Here is a 23,543-nt window from a genome sequence, read left to right as displayed (position 1 = left end):
GAATTTAAGGCTTGTTCTCCATCCTGGTCACTTATCTTCTGATTTGGTCTGTCCTTTGCTGAAGACACACAGTATGTTAATAATGCACCTTAAAATTGTATTGACTTTTTTCTTTTCTTTCTTTCTTTTTAAGAGAGAGAGGGCAAAGGGAGAGAGAATCCTAAGCAGGCTCCACACCCAGCATGGAGCCCAACACAGGGCTTAAAATTAATCCCAAGACCCTGAGACCATGACCTGAGCCTAAATCAAGAGTTCGCCAATTAACCAACTGAAACACGCAGTTACCCCTCTGGGGTCTCTTGTAAAGAGAGGGTCTTTGTAAAAAGAGGGTCTTGTAAAGAGAGGACCTCTGGGGTCCCTGTAAAGACACTAATTGTAGTCATGAGGGTTCTACTCCCATTACCTAGTCACCTCTGGAAGCCCCCATTTCCAAATACCATCACAAGGGGGTTTGAGGTTCAATATAAGAGTCTGGAGGAGATGCAGACATTCAGTCTGTAGCACTGTCTTACTATTATTTAAAAGAAGCTCAAATACCCAGTCCTTTTCTAATGCTAAGCCTCATAATATCCATGCTACCCGGATTAGCATTGCTTAACCCAGAAGTGCGGTCTAACTCTGCGGTCTAACTCTGGGCCATGAACCCGGCATGGACCAGAGTAGCACATGGTCCCAGTCTCGGCTTGGTTTTGCATTCAAGAAGTGCAGACCATAGTCGAAAACAATGAAAGGAACCCCGCTCTTCATTTGTCTCTCAGATACTTTGAAGGGGAAATGTGGATTCTTCCCCATAATATCACTTGTCAAGCAGAAACTTGAGGCAGGGTCCTTCCCTCTGTGGTCCTCTGACATCCCAGCGCTGGTCTTGGGCACCTCACTCTGTACCCCAAATCTCCAGGGCATCCCCACCCACTCCCCCTGCCCCTATCTTGCCTCACTGGCTCCCCACCAGAAGTGACTTCTTCCCTTCTATCAGAACCCTAGCAGTGGGACACCTGTCTTCCCAAATGTCCCCAGAAACCATGGATGGAACAGGTGTATGGAATCCCCCCGGGAATGTCTAGAGCTACTTTGTTTTTCTTAAAAGAAATTCTCAGGGAGCACAGTCCCCCCCTACATGTTTCTATCAACTTTGTCAGCTATTTTTTTCAGTTTGTTGGTAGCTGGAAGGAACACTCTGGCCAAAATTGCCGTGAAGAAACATGGTAGTTCAGACTCCTTCTCATGGGGAGAGTTTTGCTGAAATTCTCCTCCTCTCCTGAATCTGCTGGAGTGAGGATTCTGCTTCCTGAAGGAATGACCCGTAGACTAGAAGACTTTTTGCAAGGGAAGCTTTGAGGTGTTTGTAGGCCCCACTGTCCCTCAGTTGGGCTCTGGAGGTCCCTGTCTGCTCCCTAAGGACTCTGGTGTCAAGCCCTGAGTCAGAAAGCCAGTGGGCAGAGTTGGATGCTCTCCATCCCCGCTCCAGGTTCAGAGCTGCCTGAAATCAGCATGAAATATGTTCGTGCCTAAGCGATTCCACCTGAAAAGTAATTGGCTGGCTGCACCCCAGGAGCTGTAAATCAGCCTGGTATTGTCTGTCCTCCACTTCAACTTATTATGAGCTTCTGTGGTGGATACAACCTTACAGAGTTTTCATAAATCTTGTCTTTGGCCTTTTGCCTAGGCTCCTGTTGGCCTGGGATTCTGCACAGAGAATGCAGGGATGCCCTGAGAGTCAGAGGAGGGGAGGAAGGGGTGATGCCAGGGATGTGGGTCTGCCGGGGACACCACTGTCCCTTCATGGGAACGTGGCCATGAGTGGCGTGTGTCTGGCCGGGAGCCAGGGGTAGAAGCACGGACGCCCCACTCACCGCCTCCCGGAGTCCCCCGGAAGTTGCCGAACCACCAGCTGAAGGCTGGATTCTGCAGAAACCTCTGTTGAGAACAGGGGGCAAGGGCCAGGAGTTTATTTGGGAAATGCTCCAGAAATCACCACTTAGGGCATTGTGTTGTGGGGAGAGGAGGGGAAGCAAGAGAAGGCGTGTTCATGAGCAGGCTTCCGCAGTAGACAACCAGGCCTCCCCTCCACAGATAGCCCAGGAGGCGTGGGCACACGCGGAGCTGTGGTCTGACGGGGGGGGGGTGAGGCAGGGGTGTTTGTGTGCCCATTCCTATTGGCCAGTGGGTGAAGGCGACTCCCAGAAGCTCCCTGCCTGCCCTGTCCTTGGGCCAAGGGTGGTCCTGTGGCAACGGAAAGCCCAGGATGCTGCCAGGTTCCTGTGTGTTCAGGGCATTTAGAGACGGGCACTGACCATGTCTCCTGTGTCACTGTTTTCCCAGGAAACAGTCTGAGCTTCACAAGGCAGAGTGACTTGGCCGATGTCACACAGCTGGTCCAGGGCAGGATGCACATCGCTTCCCACATCCCATCCCCCCAAGCCAGTTCTCTTCGCCTGTGACTTCGGCAGGCTGAGCAGGATTATTCATTTCCATTAAGGATGGATCAGCCTAAAAGTTACTCCTCACGTCCTTCCTCCTGGAGCGTGATACTCTGGGGCCTTTGGCATCCAGGAGCAGTGCCGACTGCCTGGAAGGGAGCCCTGGCTTTCCCCGCCAACCTGTGTGCCTTCACTGGACAGGGGCGCAGATGGGGAAGCAGTGGCGGGGAGTGTTGGCCTCTTACTTCAAGGCATTAACAAAAAATCCCTTTAATCTCCAGGTTGTTTGTGATCTGCTTTAGCCAGGTGTTAAATGCTTAGAAATGATCCAGCCTAGGCCTGAGGGCAGATCAAAATGCTGTGAATCTCCCTGAACCCAGGAGCTCAAGGCCAGCCAGAGTGGGATTCCCACCGACAGCTGGGCTCCCTGAAACTCGGACCTTCCGGTTCTATGAGCTTCTTCATGGGTCGAGTACCAACAATTTCTGCTGCTGCAACAGGGGTGTTGGGAGGTGACAACACGGTAATATCGGTAATAACATCTGGCGCCCTGCCTTGCATCTTGGGATCCCGCCTTTCCTCCCCCTGCCTGGACTCTCTCGTCCTGATGCCTCCCTTGGAGAAGTAGGCAGAGACACACATCGGACAGGACTGCCTTGCTGTTAGATTGACAGCCTGATGGAAGAAGGAAGCATGAGCTGATTATGTGCAGTAAAATGTGTCAGGGTCCTTACAGAGGTGTTTTTTGAACTCCCCATCCTGGAGGGAGTAATTAGACTAGAGATGAAAGCTGCGGAAAGTTAAAGCATCCCACAGTATGCCGGTCGGCCTGCGGGGGCAGCAGCGAGCAGGGCGTCCACACCAGCCGGTTCCTTTCTCCTTTTCAGGTTCCAAATGAGATAGAGAGGGGGACGCCACTTGCCTGAAGGGACACTTGGGATGTGACAGAGCTAGCCCCCCCCCCCACGCACACACACACATTCTGACAGGCTCTCGGCGGGGCAGAGATACTGATGAGTTCATGCTCAGGAGTCTTTTCCAGAAACAAAGCCTGGAGTTTGTTAATTTAATTGTTTAACACATCGCGCTGTCCCGCGTTTCCTGCACATCCGTAATTGTGCCTAGAGCCTTGATCAGATTCAGGCTTGATGTTGCTGGCAAGACTTCACAGGGAGTGTGCGCTTCCTTTAGGAGGCACTGGGGTCTGGTGGTCTCTCTCCTTGTGATGTTCACACTCTTTGATGTCCAGTGCTTAGATCAATTAGCACATCAAGGTTTGCAAATTGACGCCTTCCTTGTCCTACCAGTTCTTTTTTATCTATCTGCTAGAATACTTCTAGAGGCAGGAGAGGTCCCTCAGTTGCAATAGACATGCCCAGTGGTACAGTTGATGTGGGAGGCAGGATAGGAACGGATGTTCCAGTCTTTCCTTTCAATTATTGTCGCATAACAACTCGATTCTTTTGCATCTCGCGAAGATGGTTAACTCGTTCTTTTGTTTTCCATCAGTAATTTTGAACTCCTGGATTCAAGCACATTTGATGTGTTTCCTTATAGTCTGGTTGTGTTTCCCTTTGACGTCCCTTTGTCTCGGCTGGGGCCAATAGGGGCTTATCCCGTTGACCCTGAGTGCCTTTGACACAAGCCTAGAAATCTTTGATAGCATCCTTGCTCTCTGGAAAGACGTACGGAGCTGGATTTGTGTCCCTGTCTTGTCCCGATCTGCAAGCCGTCATTTCTCCGCGGAGCTCTGTTTCCTTCTGGTGGAAAATGGTATCAAAGGCCAAGATCTGTGCTTTGGGGTGAAGTCGCTCTTGAGCAAACATATGAGAGAGCGTAATCTTAGAGAAGAGGGTGTGGTGGGTGCTGACTTGTTTAGACTTCAGATTTAGAAATGTCATTGTACAATCTTCCTCCTCAACACTTTGATATTTCTTTTTTTCTTTTTGAAGATGATGTGTTTATTTGCTTGAGAGAGAGCAGAGAGCACGAGTGGGGAAGTAGGGGGAGGGGGAGCGACAAACTTCTCGCTGAGCAGGGAGCCCGATACAGGGCTCCATCCCAGGGCCCTGAGATCATGACCTCAGCCCAAGACAGACGCTTCACTGACTGAACCTCCCAGGCACCCCAACACTTTGGTATTTGTGAAACGTGTATTGCCAGAATAGTAGTGGGGATGGGCTGGGCACTGCTCTGCCTGGCTCTCTCCTTAGAACAACTTTCTGACTTCCGATCACTCAGCGCAAGGTGGCCGGCTAGCTTTGTACTCCATTGGAGGAGACGGAAGCTCGGAGAGACCAAGCGACTCCCTCAGGGTCCAGCAGCTAACACTTGATAAGGCTGAGATGTGAAACGGATGCCTTTTTGACAACAGAATCCATGTTTCATGTGGATTTTATAGTAGATGATGTAAGGCAGGACTCTGGACCTCGATTGAATGACCGAGTTAAGTGCTTGAGGTCATGATCATGGTGTGATCATGGCATTTCATCTGGAACCAAGGGTGCCTTTGAAGTGACCTTGCAGCATTCCCCTCCCCAGTCATCAGTTGTCCTTAGGTCCTTTGCTTGAGGCATGAGTGTGGTCTCATTGGGGAGCAGCTTTGAAAGCAGCAAACGTCAGGTGTGTGTGTATGCTGTTGACTTCCACCTGGATGGAGCCCCTGAGAAGTAATGCTGGGTCAAATAGACCCCAGTTGGAAGTGAGTCTCTAGTCTTCCCTGACTGGTTGCCTGACTTACCTGCTTGCCTTCAGGGCTCTGGAGACTTCCCCTCCTTTGTTCAAGTGCTCAGCTGTGCTCTTAAAATGTGGCTTCCTTGGTTTTATCAGTCTGTCCTGAGATGTATCTAGGAGGTGGGCTTTGCGATGACCTGGCTTGTTATACTGCCAGAAACTGGTACATTTGTGTGAGCTCTTTCTTCCTCTTGGGAACGTCTGGAGCAGTTCTCCTGGGCTCTGCTGCAGGGGGACACAGGGTATGCTCCACTGAGCAGGAGGTGGGCTAACTCCACTGTTGAGTGACTCCTGGGGGAGCTGGGGCAGGTCCCAGTCTCCTCTGACCTCACTCTGGTCATCAGTGAAAAATGAAGGGTGCTGATACCTGATTCCCAAGTTCTCATGCTCTAAAATGTTAATTCTGATGGAGTGCCATTTCCGGTGCTCTATGGTGTCCTGGCTGCCACGGGGTGCTGGGCTAGGTGCTGAAGACAGTGCTGAGCAAAGGGCTTAGTGCCCACCTGACCACACACGGGTCGTCGTCCAGTGGGACAGAACAGACGGCTGTGAAGGGATGACAGTCTTGGGCACTGCGTCCTGGGTGGGGTGCATGGCGGGGTTAGGGGACCGTTTCTAACGGGTATCCTGGGAGGAACCAGGGAAGGCTTTCAAAGCTGGGGCCATCTCAGCTGAGAACCAAAGTGTGACCAGAATGTGTTGAGGTAGAAGGGGAGAATCAACCATGCCGAAGTGGAGCATAGGGCAGACTCGGGGCAAGGGGGCATTCCGCTCACAGCAGGACCGAAACCATACACTCATGATTTAGTCCGTGGCCACATCTTCGATGCAATATCTAGAAGCCAGATTCTAAGCTGAGAACTTAGAGGGCAGACCCTTGTGTGTGTGTGTGTGTGTGTGTGTGTGTGTGTGTGTGTAACAGAGAGAGACAGGGAGACCCCCTTTTAGGAGTTGGGAGTCATAATTGTGGTATCAGCCAAAGCAGGCCATGCTGGGGGAAGCCTGGCCTTGAGTGTGTCCCCAGCCTGTCCCAAGCAGGAGGGAGGCACCACCTGAAGATTCTGGGCTGCGGGGTCCCACCCTGCACCAGAGCTAGGAACTAGAGAGGAGCTCCGGCATCAGGAACCAAGTGGGTGCCAGGATAGGGCAGCACCTGTTTGGGGACAGATGGAGAAAGCTCCAGGGAGACCTGCCTGGGCAGATCTCCTGGGTGGGTTGAGCAAGGGTGACTGGCTGGAAGTTTGGGGGAGTCAGCTGCCCCTCCAAGGACAGTTAAAGTCCTGCCTTACAAATGAACACGACAGCATGTTTAAAGAAACGTTTCATTCTGACTCGACTTATTTAACGCTTTGTTTGTTTGTTTGTTTCTCAGGGCCCTTCTGGACCACCAGGAGACAAAGGGCCGCCGGTACAGTATGAGTAAAATGAAGGGTTGGGCTTAATGGGGAAGTTCTGTTCTAATGAAAGCAGTTTTAAAGCGGGGGTTGGGGGATGGGGGGGCAAACTCACAAGGTTTCTGCAAATCCCTAGCATGAAACAGTGCAGACTCTCTAGGATATATATCATCCGTCTCCAGAATGACAGTAGGAATGGCCTGGGTGGTCGTCTAATCCAGCGTGCCCATGCTGTAGCTGGCCAGACCGAGATGGGCTTTCCTATTGGGCATCTCCATGTTCCAGGACAGTGTGGTTTGGTGACTCTAATTACCAGCAGAACGAATTTTGAATCCTGGCTTCACTAGCCCCAGCCTTTGTCCGGATCAAGGGAGGGATCTCTCTAAATCTGGAAAGCGAGCCTGATTAGACCCCTGGGCCATTGTGGTGGTCCTGAAGGCTCAGTGCTGGGAAGCAACGGGAGGGCTCAGGAGCCATGGTTCTTAGGAGAAGCCACCGATGCTGACAAGCACAGTGTATGCATTCAGCAGTGAATGTGGATTTCTATGCCCAGATCAGCTGCAGGCTAGCACCTGTGATGACATACCTTATATGTAAAATTCTGAGCACTCTAATAATTTCCGAACTAAGAAAATGGGTTTGTATACCCGTTTTTATAGAGTAGGAGGCCCAGAAGAGTTCATGGAGAGGCATCCGACTTCAGAGCGAGTTACTGTAGCATAGCAGTAGGGTGCGGGACACGGGGGATGGGGCTTCTCTGGAGGGTCGTGGTGGAGGGGACATCTGGGAGGTCTCAGAGTGGCCGGGTTAGCACCGCCCCAGCTCCTGCCATCACAAAGTGCTGATTCCCACCTGCACGTCCACTTCAGGAAGATTCCCATAAGAAGCAGGATCCACAGTGAAAAAGACATGCGTGAGAATTCCCAATACTGTTCAGAACGTTTCAACAGAACGGGCGTGATACTGTAATGAAAAATCATAGCTGTCCTCTGAGCACCGGGCACCGGGCTGAGCCAGCCACCAGACGTGCAGGGGTGAACCACGGCGTGCTCACTGCCAGAGCCGACCCTTCTGTTCCAGGAAGGAGCCCCCACATGGGGCCTGGGCAGGAGGGCTCAGAGTCAAGGTGTTCCAGAATGATCTTTGTGTGTGTGTGTGTGTGTGTGTGTAATGCCCACCTTGACAAGCGTGGGCGAAATGAGTAAGCGCTGAGCGGAGAATCTGGGCACACACATTATTATATCAGATTCCTCATAGTAACAGGCCATTTGTACAACGAGAACCAACTAGTGCCAAGGAAGGAGGGAGGGATCTAATTTTGCTTAAACTGATGGCAAGTGTCTGTCGTTCTCTTTCCCTCAGGGATCCCGAGGCTTACCTGGATTTCCCGGCCCCCAGGGACCCGCCGGCCAGGATGTGAGTACAGAACAGCAGTCTCTGCTCAGCTGAGGTTCTTCTAGAATCTTCTAGAAGCCCACCTCCCCCACCTCCTAGCTGCCCTAGACCAGGAAACCCCTCCACTCATCCCTGCCCCCTTCCATTTTTAGATTTTACTCTTGTCTTGCCCGGGAGCTACAGTTTTGCACAGTCTAGTTTCCCTCCTCATGCTTTTGTGCTTCGCTTCCAGACCTTGTTAGCTCCCAGGCATCCCCGACTACGCCTCCCACTTGCTTGGAGGATTTCCTTACAGCCTTAGCGGGTCGTTCCTGCTCAGAGCCGGTGACGTGGACTTGCTGTCCACAGACTTGTTCCTGACCCTTCCCTGCATGGGCTTTCCCCCTCCATGGGAATCTCAGACTGACCTGATGCTCCCTGAGGATTGCGTCCGTTCCCACATGGGGACAGTGGCAGTCATCTCTTACCTCCTGCCAGGCTTCTGCGTCTGCTTAGCTAGAGCTGAGCTCCACGAAGATAGCACCATGTGGCTGAGGCATCTCGAGGTCCCTGATGCCTGGCTGCGCGCCAGGTTCATGGGTGTCGCGCACTGTATATTCTGCCCCAGTGGAGGGATGGCCACGATGACCTTCTATGAGGCACAGCTTTCTGATGACAAGTAGCAGGGGTTCTTCTTGGACACGCATATCTCCATCTGTAGTTTCAGCTCACTAGAGGCAGAGATGATGCATCACCCTCCCCTTCCCTTCCTTGGTTCTCCTGCGGAGGAGAAAGTTACCCTCTGGAGCCCATCCGCCTTTTCTCATTCCCCCGCCCCACTCTCAGTGCCACAGTCTTTTTTTTTTTTTTTTTTTTTAATTTATTTGACGGACAGATCAGAAGCAGGCAGAGCAGCAGGCAGAGAGAGAGGGAAGCAGGCTCCCCGCCTAGCAGAGAGCCCGATGTGGGACTCGATCCCAGGACCCTGAGATCATGACCTGAGCCGAAGGCAGAGGCTTAACCCACGGAGCCCCCCAGGCGCCCCTCAGTGCGACATTCTCAGAAGCCCCCCTCCTTCCAGAGCTCGTCCTTCCCCCTGTGTTTGGAGAAAGATGGAGAAATTAAAGATAGGGGTGTGTGTGTGTACGCGCACAGGTGCGCACTCTGTGAGCTGCCTCATTTTCAGTTTTGCAGGTGGGGTCAGAATTTCAGGAGGGATGGCTTATTCTAAATATTTGCCACAGTAGAATATTTTCCGGGAAGACTTGAGTGTCCACCTGAGACCGGAAAGCAGGCTTTTTTATTGGTACCAGTCTTCACGTTTGGGTGAATTTTTTCCCCACCCAGTTACGCGTGGCAGACACAGAAGTTGGGGGTCAGCGTGGGCAGAGTGGCCGGTGATGATGTGCTTATTAGCACAGTTAACCTCTCCTGTTTCTCTTCTCTTAGGGCGTACCAGGAAATCCAGGAGAAAGAGGGCCTCCTGGCAAGCCAGTATGTCAACTCACGGTTCCGGATGAATAGTAACTCTCAGTCAGGGCTCCCGTGAGAATAAAGCACAATCAGATGGTCCGAGAGGCTGGAAGAGGGACTTGTTACAGAGCCGCGGGCAGGGGCTGACCTGGGATGCTGGGGGGCCCCAAGATAAGCCACAGTGGGAGGCCAGCAGGACCATAACCTGTTTCCAGTGCCAAGTGAGAGGGTTGGGTAGGGCTCCAGGAGGAGCTGGGGTCGTGGGTGTGGTGTGTGGCTGGGTTGTGGCCATTGCCCGAGAGCTGGGCCAGAGGCACGGAGCAGGGCCTCCCCAACTCCAGTTTCCTGATGGGGCCTCTCCTCGCCCACCTCAGCCAGGGCGTGCAGGCAGTGAGCCCCATGGCACGCTCCTAGGATGAGGCCTCCCCGACATGGAACAGGACAGGGAAGAGTAGGGAGCAGGGCTGCGGGTGAGCAAATGGACCCCAGCATGCACCCCAGACTCCTAACTAGCCCGTTTCCTGCCCCAGTCCGGGGATGTCCAGGGATGTCTGCCCTGCCCAGTCACCCCCTTCCCACAGTGGCAGAAACTTTCTCCTCTCCTGGGGGAACTGTGGAAACTGGGGGTGCCAGGGAGGGGCTGGTGCTGAGCACTCACTCCTTGGTGGTCTAGCCTGAGGCTCCTCCGGGCTCCCGCAGGAACATGTTGAGCCCCCCTGATTGACTTCCTGTTGCCAGAGATGGCCCAAGTCTTGACGAAGTGACCAGGCCACAATGGGAGGGACGGGGCTCTAGGAAAAGAACGGTGAGGATGCGCCGTCTGGCCGGGCAGCAGCGCAGACCTGGGAGAAGCCGGTCCGCACTGAAGGACGTTTGTCTGGGAGGGAAGAGCTGGTGGCGTCAGGGCTGGGCACTCTGAGGCCTCAGCAGGACCGACCATAAGTCAGGCTCTGAGGCCAAGATGCTCACCTGGCAGAAGCTTCACCTCCGCACCTGATGGTCAGAGTCTCCCCTGCAGGCCTGGCCCGCTGCCCGACCCACACGTGTCCAAGGCAGAGACCCCCGGGCGTCGACAGGGGTCGCACCCTCCTCTGGTTGCTGGGCCCAGCAGAGACCTGGGTGGGGACCCTGGTCTGTTTGGACGGGCCCTGGAGGACCTACCCGTGGGACGAGTGGAAGGTCAGGTGACAGGTTAGGGACCGCTCACTGACCTCCTCCTCCCCGGGAAGCCAGCTCTGCAGCAGACAGACAGAGAGGCCCGTGGAAGCCGTATCCTTAGCCCCGTGCAGGACCCTGGTGCAGTAGGGGAGAGCGAGGTTCAGACCAGAGGCTAAGCGGGGCTTCAAATGACCTCGGCCAGGTCTAGATCTTGACAGCTCTCTGCAAAGAGAAATCAGCACAGTCCACTGACAATGTGGCCAATGGTGAGTGTCCCACAGCGGGTCACCTGCAGAATCTGGAAGGAGAGAGCGGGGAGGAGGGAGGGCAGGAGGAGACGAGATAGGTGTGTTTCCGATCACCATTAAATTCACGGAACGCTGCCCACAAACGGTCCCAAGTACAGCCCGGTGGGTCTCAGGGTGTCTCTGCTTGTGCGGGTCAGAGGAGGCATTTTTCAGGGGCCCCAAAACACCTGCAGGCTGAGTGATTCACTGAGAGGACTCCCCGGGAGGGAGGACCATCAGAGCTCAGAACTCAGGAACTCTGTTCCACGCATGGAAACAGCTGGTTCCAGAGGGAGGATACAGGTGGCAGCTGGCCCAGGAAGATGCGCAGGCAGAGCCCCTGGGAGACCAGGCCCAGAGCTTCCACCCCTACCCCAGGGGACTTGTGGGGACAGTTCACTCCCCAGCCATTTCTGGGACGGCATGTCTGAGAGAGCAGGGTAGGTGCTGGCGGGGTGGTAGGGGGAACGTGACGTGTTGCAGATGATGGACACTCACCCAAGCCTCGTCAGACGGGGTGTCCGAGGGCTTAGGGGTGACCCGTCAGGAGCCGGCAGGGCCAGACCTCCTCTGCAGTGAGCAGGTTTGGGCGCCCCCAGCCAGCTGACTTCAGCCTGTCCCCCACAGTCCCTGCTGCTTGGGGTAGAGAGCAGGACCTGGAGGGTTTCCCCAGTGCTGCTCCTGCAGAATTCCCGTGCTGGGCATCCCTGTTGAGAATTGAGCCCCTAGAGTCTGGGGGCTGGGGAAAGGCAGACTCAGCTGACCCCAGAGGGGCTGCCGGGTCTGTGAACAGCACGGCACTGTCCCACCTTGAGTCAAGAGTCTATTGCCTCCCCCTGAGTCAGCCCCCGCCTTTCCAGCGAGGGTCCTGGGCAGCTGGCGGAGCGGTACCCGGCAGGGCGGGCGGGGCCCCGGGAGGGCACGGACTGGCTCAGGCAGCCTCCGCGCTTGCCACCCTTTGTTCTTCCAGCCGCCATCCATCATGCCTGAACTGATCGGCCCCTGTGAGCTGCTCCCCAGGGCCCAGCACGGCAGGAGGCTAAGCAGACGGTGTCCCCCCATCCCCTGCAGGCACTGCTGGCCACAGACCCCTTCCGGGTATCCTGTGCCTTCTCATGCTACCTACCCTGTGACGTTTAGGGAAGTGGGTCACAATGACACATTCACAAAACTCTTCCCTGAGGCCACATTGGACCTAAGCTGGACGTCCCCTCCGGGTTCTCTCTGCCTCCGTGAGTGCTCCCGGCCCTGTGGTCTAGTGGGGCTGCCCTGGGCTCCACAGGAGGCTCCCAGAACAGCACAGAGACATCCCAGCTAATACAGCGCCAGCAGCTCGAACGTGGCCCTGTTTGAAGAATACAGATCCTCCACGGTTATTAACTTCCCAGGGAAGAACATAAGGCTTCAGGATAAAACCTCCTTCTGCTTTTAAATTACAGTTTCAATAAACAATATTGCAGAGGTTGGCCTTCCTCCAGGGGGTCTCGCTCAGAGCCGGTGGGGGGTCTGGGCTTCGGCTGGAGCAGGTGTACGCAGAGTGAGCTCCGCCTATGGGGCTGACACCCGTAGGCAGCACCAGATCGAGTCTGCCAGCGCCAATCTTGGGGGTCCACTTGTGTCCTAGCTCAGAGGGTCAATGAGAGGCCCCGTGCACAGAACCTGCAGGAAAATGCACACACGTGCAATCACTGTGGAGGTTTTCCTAACATGATGCCAAGGTTGCATGGCTTTGCTTAGCCGTAAGGTGTGGCAGAAGCCCTGGGGGGGTTTGGGAGCCAGGAAAATTGTGTTGGTTTCAGCATCCCCAAGATGCTAGATTCAATCCATAATTCATAAGCCGGAATGCAAACTTAATCAGAAGAAATCAGCCCCTGCACGTTCACTTGTGGCCACAGGCTTCCTATATTCTAGAAGAAAATCTAACACTTCCTCTGGAGAATGGATTCTCTGGCACTCTTTCCTTGCTGTGAAATTTAGAAGTTTGCAAAATACCCTGTCAATCTACTCCAGTTCTACCCGAGAATTCCCTCTTCCCTACAGCGTCTGCCTGGTTAATTATGCCTTTCCTTCCGGCTATATGTTCTTATAGCCCTGTGCGAACCCAGCCTGCATTCCACCTTGGGCTCCAGGCTGGCTGGAGCACCCTCCAACACAGCACCCTCCAACTCATCGGGTTTGAATGTGAATTTGGTGACCTGTGGACTTCTACATACCTTTAGAGGCTTTGTGATTACTCGTGATTTCTGAAGTTTCTTTCCCAGAGTTAGACACCTACAACCTGTGTGATGGATGAGGTTTAGAATACAATTCAACCTGGAAGAGCTGAAATAGTGGCTTCAAATTCATACTAGGTTGTGAATGACTGATGGCAACAGCTGTTACCCGTCTGGGGAATCCACGATAGTTTTTCCCTTGGCCTTTCACAGTACCCGCAAGACCTATCAGGTTTTGATGGGGGGTGGGGAGTAAGGACCACCCGGTACAAGAGCCAACAGGAGGAGACAGGGGACCGGGAAGGCTAATATCAGTCACGAGTAGAACTGGCAGCCTGTATGGTTGCCGCCTTCGGAGTGACTTCTCGTGCATCCCTGGCTTGGGACATGGACAGATCTGTTTGCATCCACCCTACACTTTGAAGGCCTTATGCTGTCTGAGCAAGGATGGGGGAGGTACTGTGTGCATGCCTGTGGGTATGTCTGTATTTACTTGTTTTTACTTTGGCAGGGTCCCTCCTCACTACTGTCGCCTGGGGACATAAATCTCTTGGTTAAGGTAAAAGCATGAAGTCCATGTGCATGCATCTGGAAATGGGGGGGGGGGGCTGGCATTTCAATAAGTTATGGCGCGTTTGGTTTGAACAACCATGTGTGAATATCCATGACGATATTAACAGCAGTATTTGTCCAGAGCTCTCCGTGCCCAGCGATGTGATAAATCCTCTGTCTCATCCGGCAGCCACTGGCCACGTGTGTCAGTTTAGCTTTAAGTTAATTAAAATTAAATACAAGTCAATACAAAATTCACATCCTTGGTCCCACTAGCCAGAGTCCAAGGACATGATGGCTAGATGTAGCTAGAGCTTATTTTGGTGGACAAGGCAGATACAGAGCATTTCTATCCTCCTAGAAAGTTCTCTGTGTAGGGCTGTGCTACATGATTGGTGTGCATCTCTTTCCTGCCTTCCATCCGAGGTTGATACTCTTTGCGCTGTGGCTTCGCAGGTACGGACCGTGAGGCACTGGGGATCATTGGCTTTCTGGGAATGCAGTCCAGTGTTCACTGACTTCAGAGACTGACCCTTAACCCCACACAAGGCTGTCATATGTTCTAAAAAACAGTCACAGGCAGAGTCAAACAGCTTGGGTATGCATCCTCCTGGTGAAAGGATCAGGGCACAGGACAGGTTAGTGAAGGTCCCAGCCAGGCCCTTTGGCCAGGAAGGAGAGCAGATCTGGGTGCAGACTTCGCTGGTCTGCAGGACCTGTTCACCTTGTCCATGGACACTGAAGGCCCTGAGAAGCTGGGAATCCCTCTGCCAAGATTGGGCGAGGACTGTGAGGTGCCTTGGTCCCCGCCCATGGGCGTCAGGCCTGAAATGAGGGAAGGCTGAAAGGCTGTGAGCAAGACAGGCGGGTAAGGTCTGTGTCTCAGGAAGAACCATCTTGCCGCAGTGAGCAGGGAGGGACGCTTTTGCTGGCTCTGCATCAAGCCTTTGTCTTAATTTAGGGTGAAGCTTGGCATTTGTGTGATCAGCTCCTTCCTCATTTCCTGTGTTCCGAACAAGCACTTGGGTTATGTCAAAGTCACAGAGCTCATGCCTGGGAGGGAGCGAGTGAAACAAAAGAGAAAAGAAAACCTTTTCAGAGGAGCCCAAGACTTTTCATCTCTGTACACAATGAAATGCCTTGGTGAAAAGCTATATATTTTAGTTTTTTTTTTTTTAAGTAGTAATAGAAAGTCTTTCCTGATTTTAATTGACAAGACTTTTTTTCATAGTCAAGGACATGACAAAAAATCATTACCTATTGATTAAATTCCTTGTTCATTGGAGGCTTTTATTAGTCTCGGTCATTTCTCATAATTCCACTGCCCTAGAAAGAGCTGGGAAGCTCTCCTTCCCTGGCAAAGAATTCAACCTCGAGATGTCCTAGTCTTTCTGCCAATGGTAACAGGAGTGTGAAGACTCATGCTTCACGGCTACCACATTGAGGTAGACCTTTAATCCCATCCGTGCTCCTTTCCTGCTGCAGGATGCAACTGTGTTCATCAGAGTAACTAGGAACCCCAGCGGGGACGGGGCACCTGCATTCAGGGTGGTGCCCAAGCCTTGCTGGTCCCATGGATCAGTGCTTTGCTTGGGTCAAGTGGGTTTTCCAGGTCAGCAGAGTCTACTGATAGGGGCTTCAAGATTTCTAGGCAGCCTCTGCCATTCTGATGTAGGGTAAAGCCTGCTGGTCTGGCCCAGGTGGCTGGTGGCATGTCCCTCCCTTGCTGAGAAGGCATCTTTTTTTTTAACAATATTTATCTCTGCTCCAAGGAATTTTACAGCATCACATACTTCATTCAGACAGTTGGAAAACTGCCTGGGTAGAAAGTTCATCTCCTGAGTCCCTGGTAAATGAACTTCCACTGTTGGCTCTGTGCCCAGCGAGGTCATCCTCAGGATGGCTCCATCACTTGGCTCCCTTGGATAAATATTATTTCATCTGATCTTCCCAGACAGCCCAGTAGGTGGGCACTGCGAGATCTGCATTTCACAGGGAGGATGCTGAGCACAGCTGAGCAAGGCACGGTCAAGGTAACAGAGCTGGATCATGGCAGAGCCAGGACCCAGACCCAGTGTGTCCAACCGCAGACCTTTGTGCTCCACCCCTCTGTCACCTGACTTCATCTAGCATGGGCCAGACCTGGCTGCCAGCTCCCTGATGAAGTGTGGGTGGGTGGTGATTTCCTTGCCTGTCGCTGAGAGGTGTGAGAGGTAGGCTGCGCGGCCCCTTGGAGGAAAACTGTAGTGAGGATTCAGGTACCCGGCAGGAGGTTTAATAAGATGACCCCACGGGTTATCTCTGCTCCTGGAAAGCACCAGCTGCTCTCTGCGTAGCAAAGACTGTGGCATCCCTCCCTTCGGTAAGCGCTGGGCGGTGTGCTCACTTGGTATGCTGCACCATGCTGAGTGCCAGCCGAGTGAGCTAGTTTTGATGAAAACATCTCAGGCAAAAGAAGGGGGACAGAGATCAGGGAGAATCAACATTCACAGATTCCGAGGAGTCCTGCAACATACCAGGGGCTCTGCCTGCGTGTTTCATTCAGATTTTGCAGCACTCCCCTAAGGAAGGAAAAGGACCCTATGATAAGGGGATAGACTCAAAGGGATTGCAGGACTTGCCTGAGCAGCTCCCTTAAGTCAGGGAGTCAGCAGTCAGTATCGATGATTAAGGGCATCCAATCGGCAGGTAGAGCAAGGCAGCAGATTCAGGGAGGGAAACCTTACAGGAATTACACTGGCAGGTTAGCAGCTAAATTCACCCTGCGGTCCCCTGTGCCAGGCATGGCGGTCGGCATTTTTCATTCATTATCTCATTTCTTTCTCACCAGACCTTGAGGGTCTCCATTCACAGATTAGGGGGCTGTGGCTCAGAAGGATGAAACCATGATCCTGGGTGAGGGCAGGCACTATGGTGAGGTCTGGGTGCAAATAGAACCCTGTCTAATCTCAAGGCATGTGGCGGTAGTCCTGGGTCAGGAGAAACAGGGGCCCCAGGAGCGTGGGGGCCAGAGTGAGCATGGGTAGGACTGTAGGTTGGGGGCTGGTCTCCTGTGCTCCTTGGACTCTGGGACTCGTCAGAGCCATAATCCAGCATCCTCACTGAAGGTCTGGGCATTGCTACAGCTGGTCTTCAAGGAACGGTCTTTTTTTTTTTTTTTTTTTTTTTTTTTTTTTTTAAAGATTTTATTTATTTATTTGACAGAGAGAAATTACAAGTAGATGGAGAAGCAGGCAGAGAGAGAGGGGGGAAGCAAGCTCTCTGCTGAGCAGAGAACCCGACGCGGGCCTCGATCCCAGGACCCTGAGATCATGACCTGAGCCGAAGGCAGCGGCTTAACCCGCTGAGCCACCCAGGCGCCCCAAGGAACAGTCTTTTTGATTTGATTTATTTATGTCTTTGAGATAGAGTGAGAGAGTGCATGAGCAGGGGTGGGTTAGGGGTACAGGGAGAGGAAGGAGCAGGCTCCCCCTTGAGCAGGGAGCCCGAGGTGGGGCTCGATCCAGGATCATGACCTGTGCCAAAGGCAGACGCTTAGCTGACTGAGCCACCCAGGGGCTGCATTCAAGGAACAGTCCTTCACAGAATCTGTGACTAAGACAGACCCAGGCTGAGTGTTAGCCCTCCAGGAATTGGGAAGAAATAGGCAGTGAGATTCTTTATTATGCTGATATAACCCCTTTACAGTGTGGATCCAGCCATAGAGGATAGTTTCAGGATCACCACTGTGTCCTTCGATACTAGGAAAAGGTCGTCGGGTGGGGTTCCTGCCGCCAGACTAGCCCCATTCCGCGCATCGTACACGCACTGTGGCAGGGTTCCATGGACGCACCTTTTTTAAGAACAAGAGAGCGTCTGGGAATAAGGGATTTCCTCCCAGCTCTGCTGCTCCTCCAAACAAACCCAGTACCCCAACCACTGTCCTTTGGTCGATCTCTTTCACCCTCGCTTTGTACACCCCAACATTTGGCACTCCCCAGCCTCCAAAAAATATTCACCCAGCTTCTCAAGCCATCCATTAAAAGAAGATGGTGCAGGACACTGAAAGGTCAGGGGCTCAGTGGGGCATTTGGTTGGTCCGTTGGGTCAGGGAATTCATTCATGTATTGAACCCCTGCTCGGCGGGAAGCCCTTTGCTCTGATTGGATGAAGCAGCTCTAGCCCCATCTTCTGAGCGCTCACAACTTTGTGCTTGGTGGGGAAGGGAGGGAGCCATACACGGACGACTTCAGCAGTGAGGCAAGTGCAGACGCTCCAGGGGTTGTGACAGAAGGAATCTGTAGCAGCCCCCACTCTCATGAAGCAATCAGGAAGGCTTCTTGGTGTCAGAGACTTTGGGTGGTTGAGTAGGAGTGAAGCAGGTCAAAGGAAGGTGAGCCGTTCAGATCCACTTTGGGATGGAAAAACCCTCTGTCCTCAGTTAGGGACCAAGGTGATGGCTAAGTCGCCCGCAGTATCACCTCCTGTAGGAAGGACAGCAGCTGCCGCCAGCCTGGGCGGATGCCTCCAGCAGAGCATTCCAGAAGCTGTGGGAAATGCATTTGTTCTGTGCAATTAACACCATCGAAGCACACACTCTTCAAGCTATGTACTCCTCGTGGTCTCAGAGCAGAAAGGCACGGAGCCTAACTGCACACTTCACAACTGGTTTCTCACTGAGAGACAGTCACTGAGTGCAGGCGCCGAGTGAGAATCCTAGCTAAGGGCACTGGGGCTGGTCTGAGATCTAAGTGCATCCAACCTGTATCCCAGGGAGAGGGGAGGGAGGGCTGCAGAGAAGCAGCACCCCAGGGTGCTGGGATGAGACACGTCCGGTGGTGTGGCCAAGCCAGTGAGTTTTGCTGGGTCCACACTGAGCTCCAGACTGTAAGGTCTTAGCATGACACAGACAAATGAGGAAACATGTTTCCTGAGCTGAGAGAACCGTAAAATCACACCAGGGACAGCCCTCCCCTGCCTCAAAGGAGTAGAGCAAGTCTCACTTCCTGGCAATATTCCTGAAACACCTACTTCGGACAAAGAATAATGCCAGGCGTGTGTGGTCAGATCCGGTGTGTGTGTTACAGCCAGAACATCCCGAGGTGGTGTGCCTGTTCCTGCCTTTGTTCTGCTTTGTTCACCAACCACTTAGGCAAACCCAGGAGACAGAGAAGTCAGCTTCTAGTGTTCCATCTCCAGCTGTAGGAATAGGACATGTTGTTTGTAACAGTCCTAAACGTTTGCCTTGAGTCTGTACTGTGAATGCTTTTATTTTATTTATTTTTAAGATTTTATTTGCTTATTTATTTTTATTGTACAGAGAAAGAGAGAGAAAGAGAAAGAGAGAGAGAGATCCCAAGCAGGCAGACAGCCAAGCAGAGAGAGAGAAGGGGAAGCAGGCTCCCCACCGAGCAGAGAGCCTGAGTCAGGGCTCGATTCCAGGACCCTGAGATCGTGACCTGAGCTGAAGGCAGAGGCTCAAACCAATGAGACACCCAGGTGCCCCCGTTAATGCTTTTAAATGCTCACAGATAGTGGTGCACTTTTGACCTCACTGTTCATGAGGTAACGATCCAGATGTGTCAGCACTAAAATCTGAGTTCAGAGGAAGAGAGAGAAAAATGCCAAGCCTGATTTGAACACTCCAGATAACGGCCCGGTGCACCTGTCTGATTCTACATCACCTTCCCTCTCTCTTTGCAAGGGACGGTTACTGATTCTGTCTCTTTCTCAGGACTTGTGCAGTGGCTGCCCTCCTGGCCCCCCGGGCCTCCCTGGTCTGCCTGGCTTTAAAGGGGACAAAGGTCTCCCAGGAAAGCCAGGGAGAGAAGGCACAGAAGGGAAAAAGGTAAGGAGAAAAGGGGACAGCTTGTCTTATCACCGCAATGAGATACGTCGTCTTCGAGATCCCCGTGCTGCCTCTTGGTAGAAATGGGAGGAGGCAGAGGCTTGGGGGACTTCTGGGGGACTGGGCACCACATTAATCGTGAGCTGGGCCTGTGAACACACAATCACACTCGGCAGCACTGTAAGGACCTATTTTACTGTCCCTGTTCCCCTCCCCCGGGGACTTAAAAACAAGTCCCAGAAACCAGCTCCAGGTGTGAAGGCCAAGAAAACCAAGCTGTACCCACCTCGAGTCTAGCCCGGACATAAGTACAGCCATTTTGGCAAAGCAAAAGCCGGCACCTAGCACTGTAAGAGTGGGTTAGCGTAAGAATGGCCATGGAGGACATGGGGAGTTAGAGAGGAGAAGGGAGTTGGGGGAAGTTGGAAGGGGAGGTGAACCATGAGAGACTATGGACTGAAAAACAATCTGAGGGGTTTGAAGGGGCGGGGGGTGGGAGGTTGGGGTACCAGGTGGTGGGTATTAGAGAGGGCACGGATTGCATGGAGCACTGGGTGTGGTGCAAAAACAATGAATACTGCTACGCTGAAAATAAAAAATAAATTAAAAAATAAAAATAAAAAAGAATGGCCATCCTGAAGGCCCGGAAGCCATTTTACTGAGCGTCCCTAACCAGCCCACATGCGCACGGGTAACTTGAGATAAGAGAAAGTAGCTAAGACCTAAGAAACAACTTAATCATATACCACCAGGGCCGTTAGGAGATGGCGCCACAGGGACCAGATGTTAAAGAAAAACAGTTAACTTGCAGAGATCACAATCCTGCAAGACAGGAGTCTCCCTTGGTTTGCAAATGTCCTGGTGATTTACAACAAAAAGGCTATCTCTTCAATGGCCCAATTTCCAGAGACAAAGGGCTCAGTTCCTCAAGACCTGAGGTCGCCCTCCCCACCATAAAAGTGAGGGAGGCTGAGGCAGAAGGAAATGTAAATAAAGTTAAATTTCTTCTAAACCTACATCTCACTTAACCGCCAGGATGGCGCCAGGGTGATGCTGGGGTGGCAAAGGTTAAACAAAGTTAAACTGTCAAAGTGGGGTGCAAGCTATGTATGTAGCCATGGAGAAGTGCCCTGAAAATGCTACATAAACCCTTGGCTTTGAGCGCTCGGGGTCCTTGTTGAAACCCGCTGCGCCGGGCGGATACTTGGACCCCAGCGAGCTGGAAATAAACCTCACTGTGTGACTTGCATTATCGAGAGTGTTCTCTGTCTAATTGAGGGGTGGTCGACTCTGTACCCTAACAGCACCACATGCCCGCATTCATTGCTCAGATGTGCTGGAGGGAGGAGGAGGGGACAGGGACATTTCAATGAGAAATGAGCAAATAGGTGTGCGAGGGCTGTGGCTTGCTGAGGACTCTGGCTACGAGCTCAAGACACTCATTCTTGTTTTTCTTCTGCTCCTGCTCCAGGGAGACACTGGGCCCAGGGGCCTCCCAGGGCCTCCAGGAATAGCCGGACCACAGGTCAGTGAGCCCTCATTCACCCCGTGTACCTCCATTCTGCTCATCTCACTGGTTGATCTACATCAGAGGAAGAGGGGTGTCCTGTGTGGAGGAAGGATGCTTTGAAAATCATGATACCCACATTCAGGGACTAACCATGACCTTGAATGTCTCAATGACTTTGTGAACGGTCACTTGCTGAGCCTCAGTTGTTCATCTACAAATGCCTTGGTGGCTGAACGATGAAGTGGGCTAGGAGTTGGGACTAGGTGGCAATCACTGGTTAAGGCGGGAGCTTTGGGGTCAGGCGGCTCTGGACTGGAATCCCAGCCCTGAGTGGCTTCCGAGCTGTGTGGCTTGAGGCAGAATCTTTGACCTCTCTGGGCTTCAATCTTACCACCCATGAAGGATAAGAATAAAAGTGAGAGTCACCGATTTGTTGGAAATGAACAATATAATATATGAAAGGAGCTAGTTGTCCAATAAACAACGTTCCTAGGAACGGGCTCTGCCAGGGTGGGCGAGCATTACTGCTGCTCACAGGAGAAACAAGGCTCCCATCTACCGTGGGCGGGGGCAGCTCTGTGCTTTCACCAGGCCAGGAAGACCCGCCTGGGAAGAAGGAGCTGTGATCACAGCCTCAGAACAGGAGGGGTGGCTCTGGCTGCCGAGACAGGTGTCTGGGCTGTGGTGGTTGGGCTCCTGGTGGTGATGGTAGGTACTGCTAAGCAGAACGGACTGTGTGAATGCGGACGGGGAGGCAGGAGGGGAGGAGAGCTGAGCCCCCACTCTCCCTTCCCTTCCCTCCACATTAGCACCCCAGGTGCTGTCCCTGATGGCCTTGGGGCCTCTGTGCTGCCTCTAGCTAGGAAGGCTGCCCTGCCCCAACATTCAGGGGCAGGTGTGTCACTGTGTCCCTCCCTGTGGCCTTAACAACTGCATGAGAGATGCCCCTACCAGGCCTGGCACATGGCAGGCCCCCGGACAACCTTAGCCTCCACTGCTCTGTCAGCCCGTGAGGTCCCAGCCAGCGGCAGGGCCAAGACTGGGGTGAGGATCCGGACATAACATGTAAGGGGAATCCAACACCTTAGTAACCAAGATAAATAAGACTTTAATGCTGTATTTTAAGAAATTTAAATTAGTGCAGTTGAGCCCCCAGGAATAAAACGTCACAATTTTAAATAAAGATGGGACCTAGCCCTGTACTTGAACCGCTCACCTTCCTTAGTCCCCCCAATCCCAGCACCATCAGAGCCCCATTTACTTGTACTTTTATACTTTTGTATTTTGTTCCTCTTGGATCATTTGGCATTAATTTTTGTTTTTTAAATACGGCATTGAACTATTATATATTTTGGATACTGATGTTTCCAGAATCCTTTACGTGTTTACGTGCAGGTAAGTACTCACTTGACTTACCCTAGGGTCAGCCCTGGAAAATGGGGTTGGAGCTCTTACTAGTGTATTAGGAAGCAAACAGGAATTCTGTGGTACAACAGCAGAGCACTCACTGGAGCCGCTGGGTATCAGGATGGGAAACATCCGGACTTTCCAGCCTGCCTGGCGGGCTGAGACATCTAGTGTTTATGGCCCATAGACTCTGTGAAGTCTTATAGGGTGTTGACATACCCAGGGCTCCTATTTCAGAAACTGTAGATGTCAGGTCTCAATGCAGATGGAACAAGAGATTTTCCCCATCGGTGCTGGGTTAAGAGACACCCGTAAAGCTTAGCATTGCCTCTGCTATTTACCGTGCTTTACCCTCCCTTTCTGGGGTCATCAGCTGGGGTAAGCGGATTCTGTAGGCAACCAGTTTCAGTGGATCCTTAAGCAACCTTTGCTGTCAATTTGTGGGGGCTGGGCTTTGCCTCTGCTGAGGAATGGCTTTTATTCAGAGAAACAAAAGCAAATCAATTAAACAGATAAGGAGTTCCCTCCACTAAGTAGGGATTGTTTTCTTTATCAACCCAATCCCACTTGAAGTGCTGGTGTCTTGAGACAATGGCTCTGCCTTTGTTCCTTTATAATTTGCTTCCAGGGAGGGTTTCTTCTTTTGCATATTCAGAGAGAGCCAAAGAAAGCTTCCATCCAGAAAACAGCAGGGAAATTAGTGCAGTAGCTGATAGACAGGGTTCTAGCTGTCTCCATTTGGGAGTCCACAGGTGACCTTGAGAAGTTGGCAGGACTTGGGGTCCACCTTACATCATGAGCCCCTAGGCAGTTACAGTGGGCTGTTTACCCAGTGTTCTAAGGGCCAAGGGCCAGGTTACGGGCTTTCCGGTATCATCTGTTGTAGTGGTCAGCATGATTCTAGGAGCTACGGGTATTATTCCACTTTACAGATAAGGAGGCTAAGGCTTGGCAAAGTTAAAAGCCAATACTGCCAAACTCTGGGGTGGTACACCAGAGGGGACCCCTGCTGGCCCAACTGTAGTATGTTGTAGTATGCTGTAGTATGCCACCCCAGTGAGTATGCTGTCAAAACTCCTAGTAACGGGAGAACCCGCATCAGCACCACGGACAGCTCCCAGGAGGGTGGCGTCTTCCCAGGACCACCACCTCCTCTTGGGGAGTCCCTGAGGAGTTAGAAGTCTGAGCCCTCACA

At 52.5% G+C, this 23,543-nt stretch overlaps 1 protein-coding gene across 2 annotated transcripts in view; it reads left to right on the top strand.

Moving 5' to 3' along the window:
- COL22A1 (collagen type XXII alpha 1 chain) overlaps positions 1 to 23,543 on the top strand; it is a 236,379-nt gene that overhangs the window by 164,497 nt on the left and 48,339 nt on the right. For both annotated transcript variants that reach the window (XM_045078159.1, XM_004743602.3), the window contains 6 exons: positions 6,526 to 6,561; positions 7,910 to 7,963; positions 9,371 to 9,415; positions 13,564 to 13,611; positions 19,318 to 19,431; positions 20,903 to 20,956. In XM_045078159.1, coding sequence (XP_044934094.1) covers positions 6,526 to 6,561; positions 7,910 to 7,963; positions 9,371 to 9,415; positions 13,564 to 13,611; positions 19,318 to 19,431; positions 20,903 to 20,956 — 351 coding nt within the window. The remainder of the gene's footprint in view (positions 1 to 6,525; positions 6,562 to 7,909; positions 7,964 to 9,370; positions 9,416 to 13,563; positions 13,612 to 19,317; positions 19,432 to 20,902; positions 20,957 to 23,543) is intronic.

This window comes from Mustela putorius, unplaced genomic scaffold (assembly GCF_011764305.1).
Source record: "Mustela putorius furo isolate JIRA1106 unplaced genomic scaffold, ASM1176430v1.1 tig00000228_pilon_pilon_pilon, whole genome shotgun sequence".
Classification (NCBI taxonomy): Eukaryota; Metazoa; Chordata; class Mammalia; order Carnivora; family Mustelidae; genus Mustela; species Mustela putorius.
This window is presented reverse-complemented; position numbering and strand designations above follow the sequence as displayed.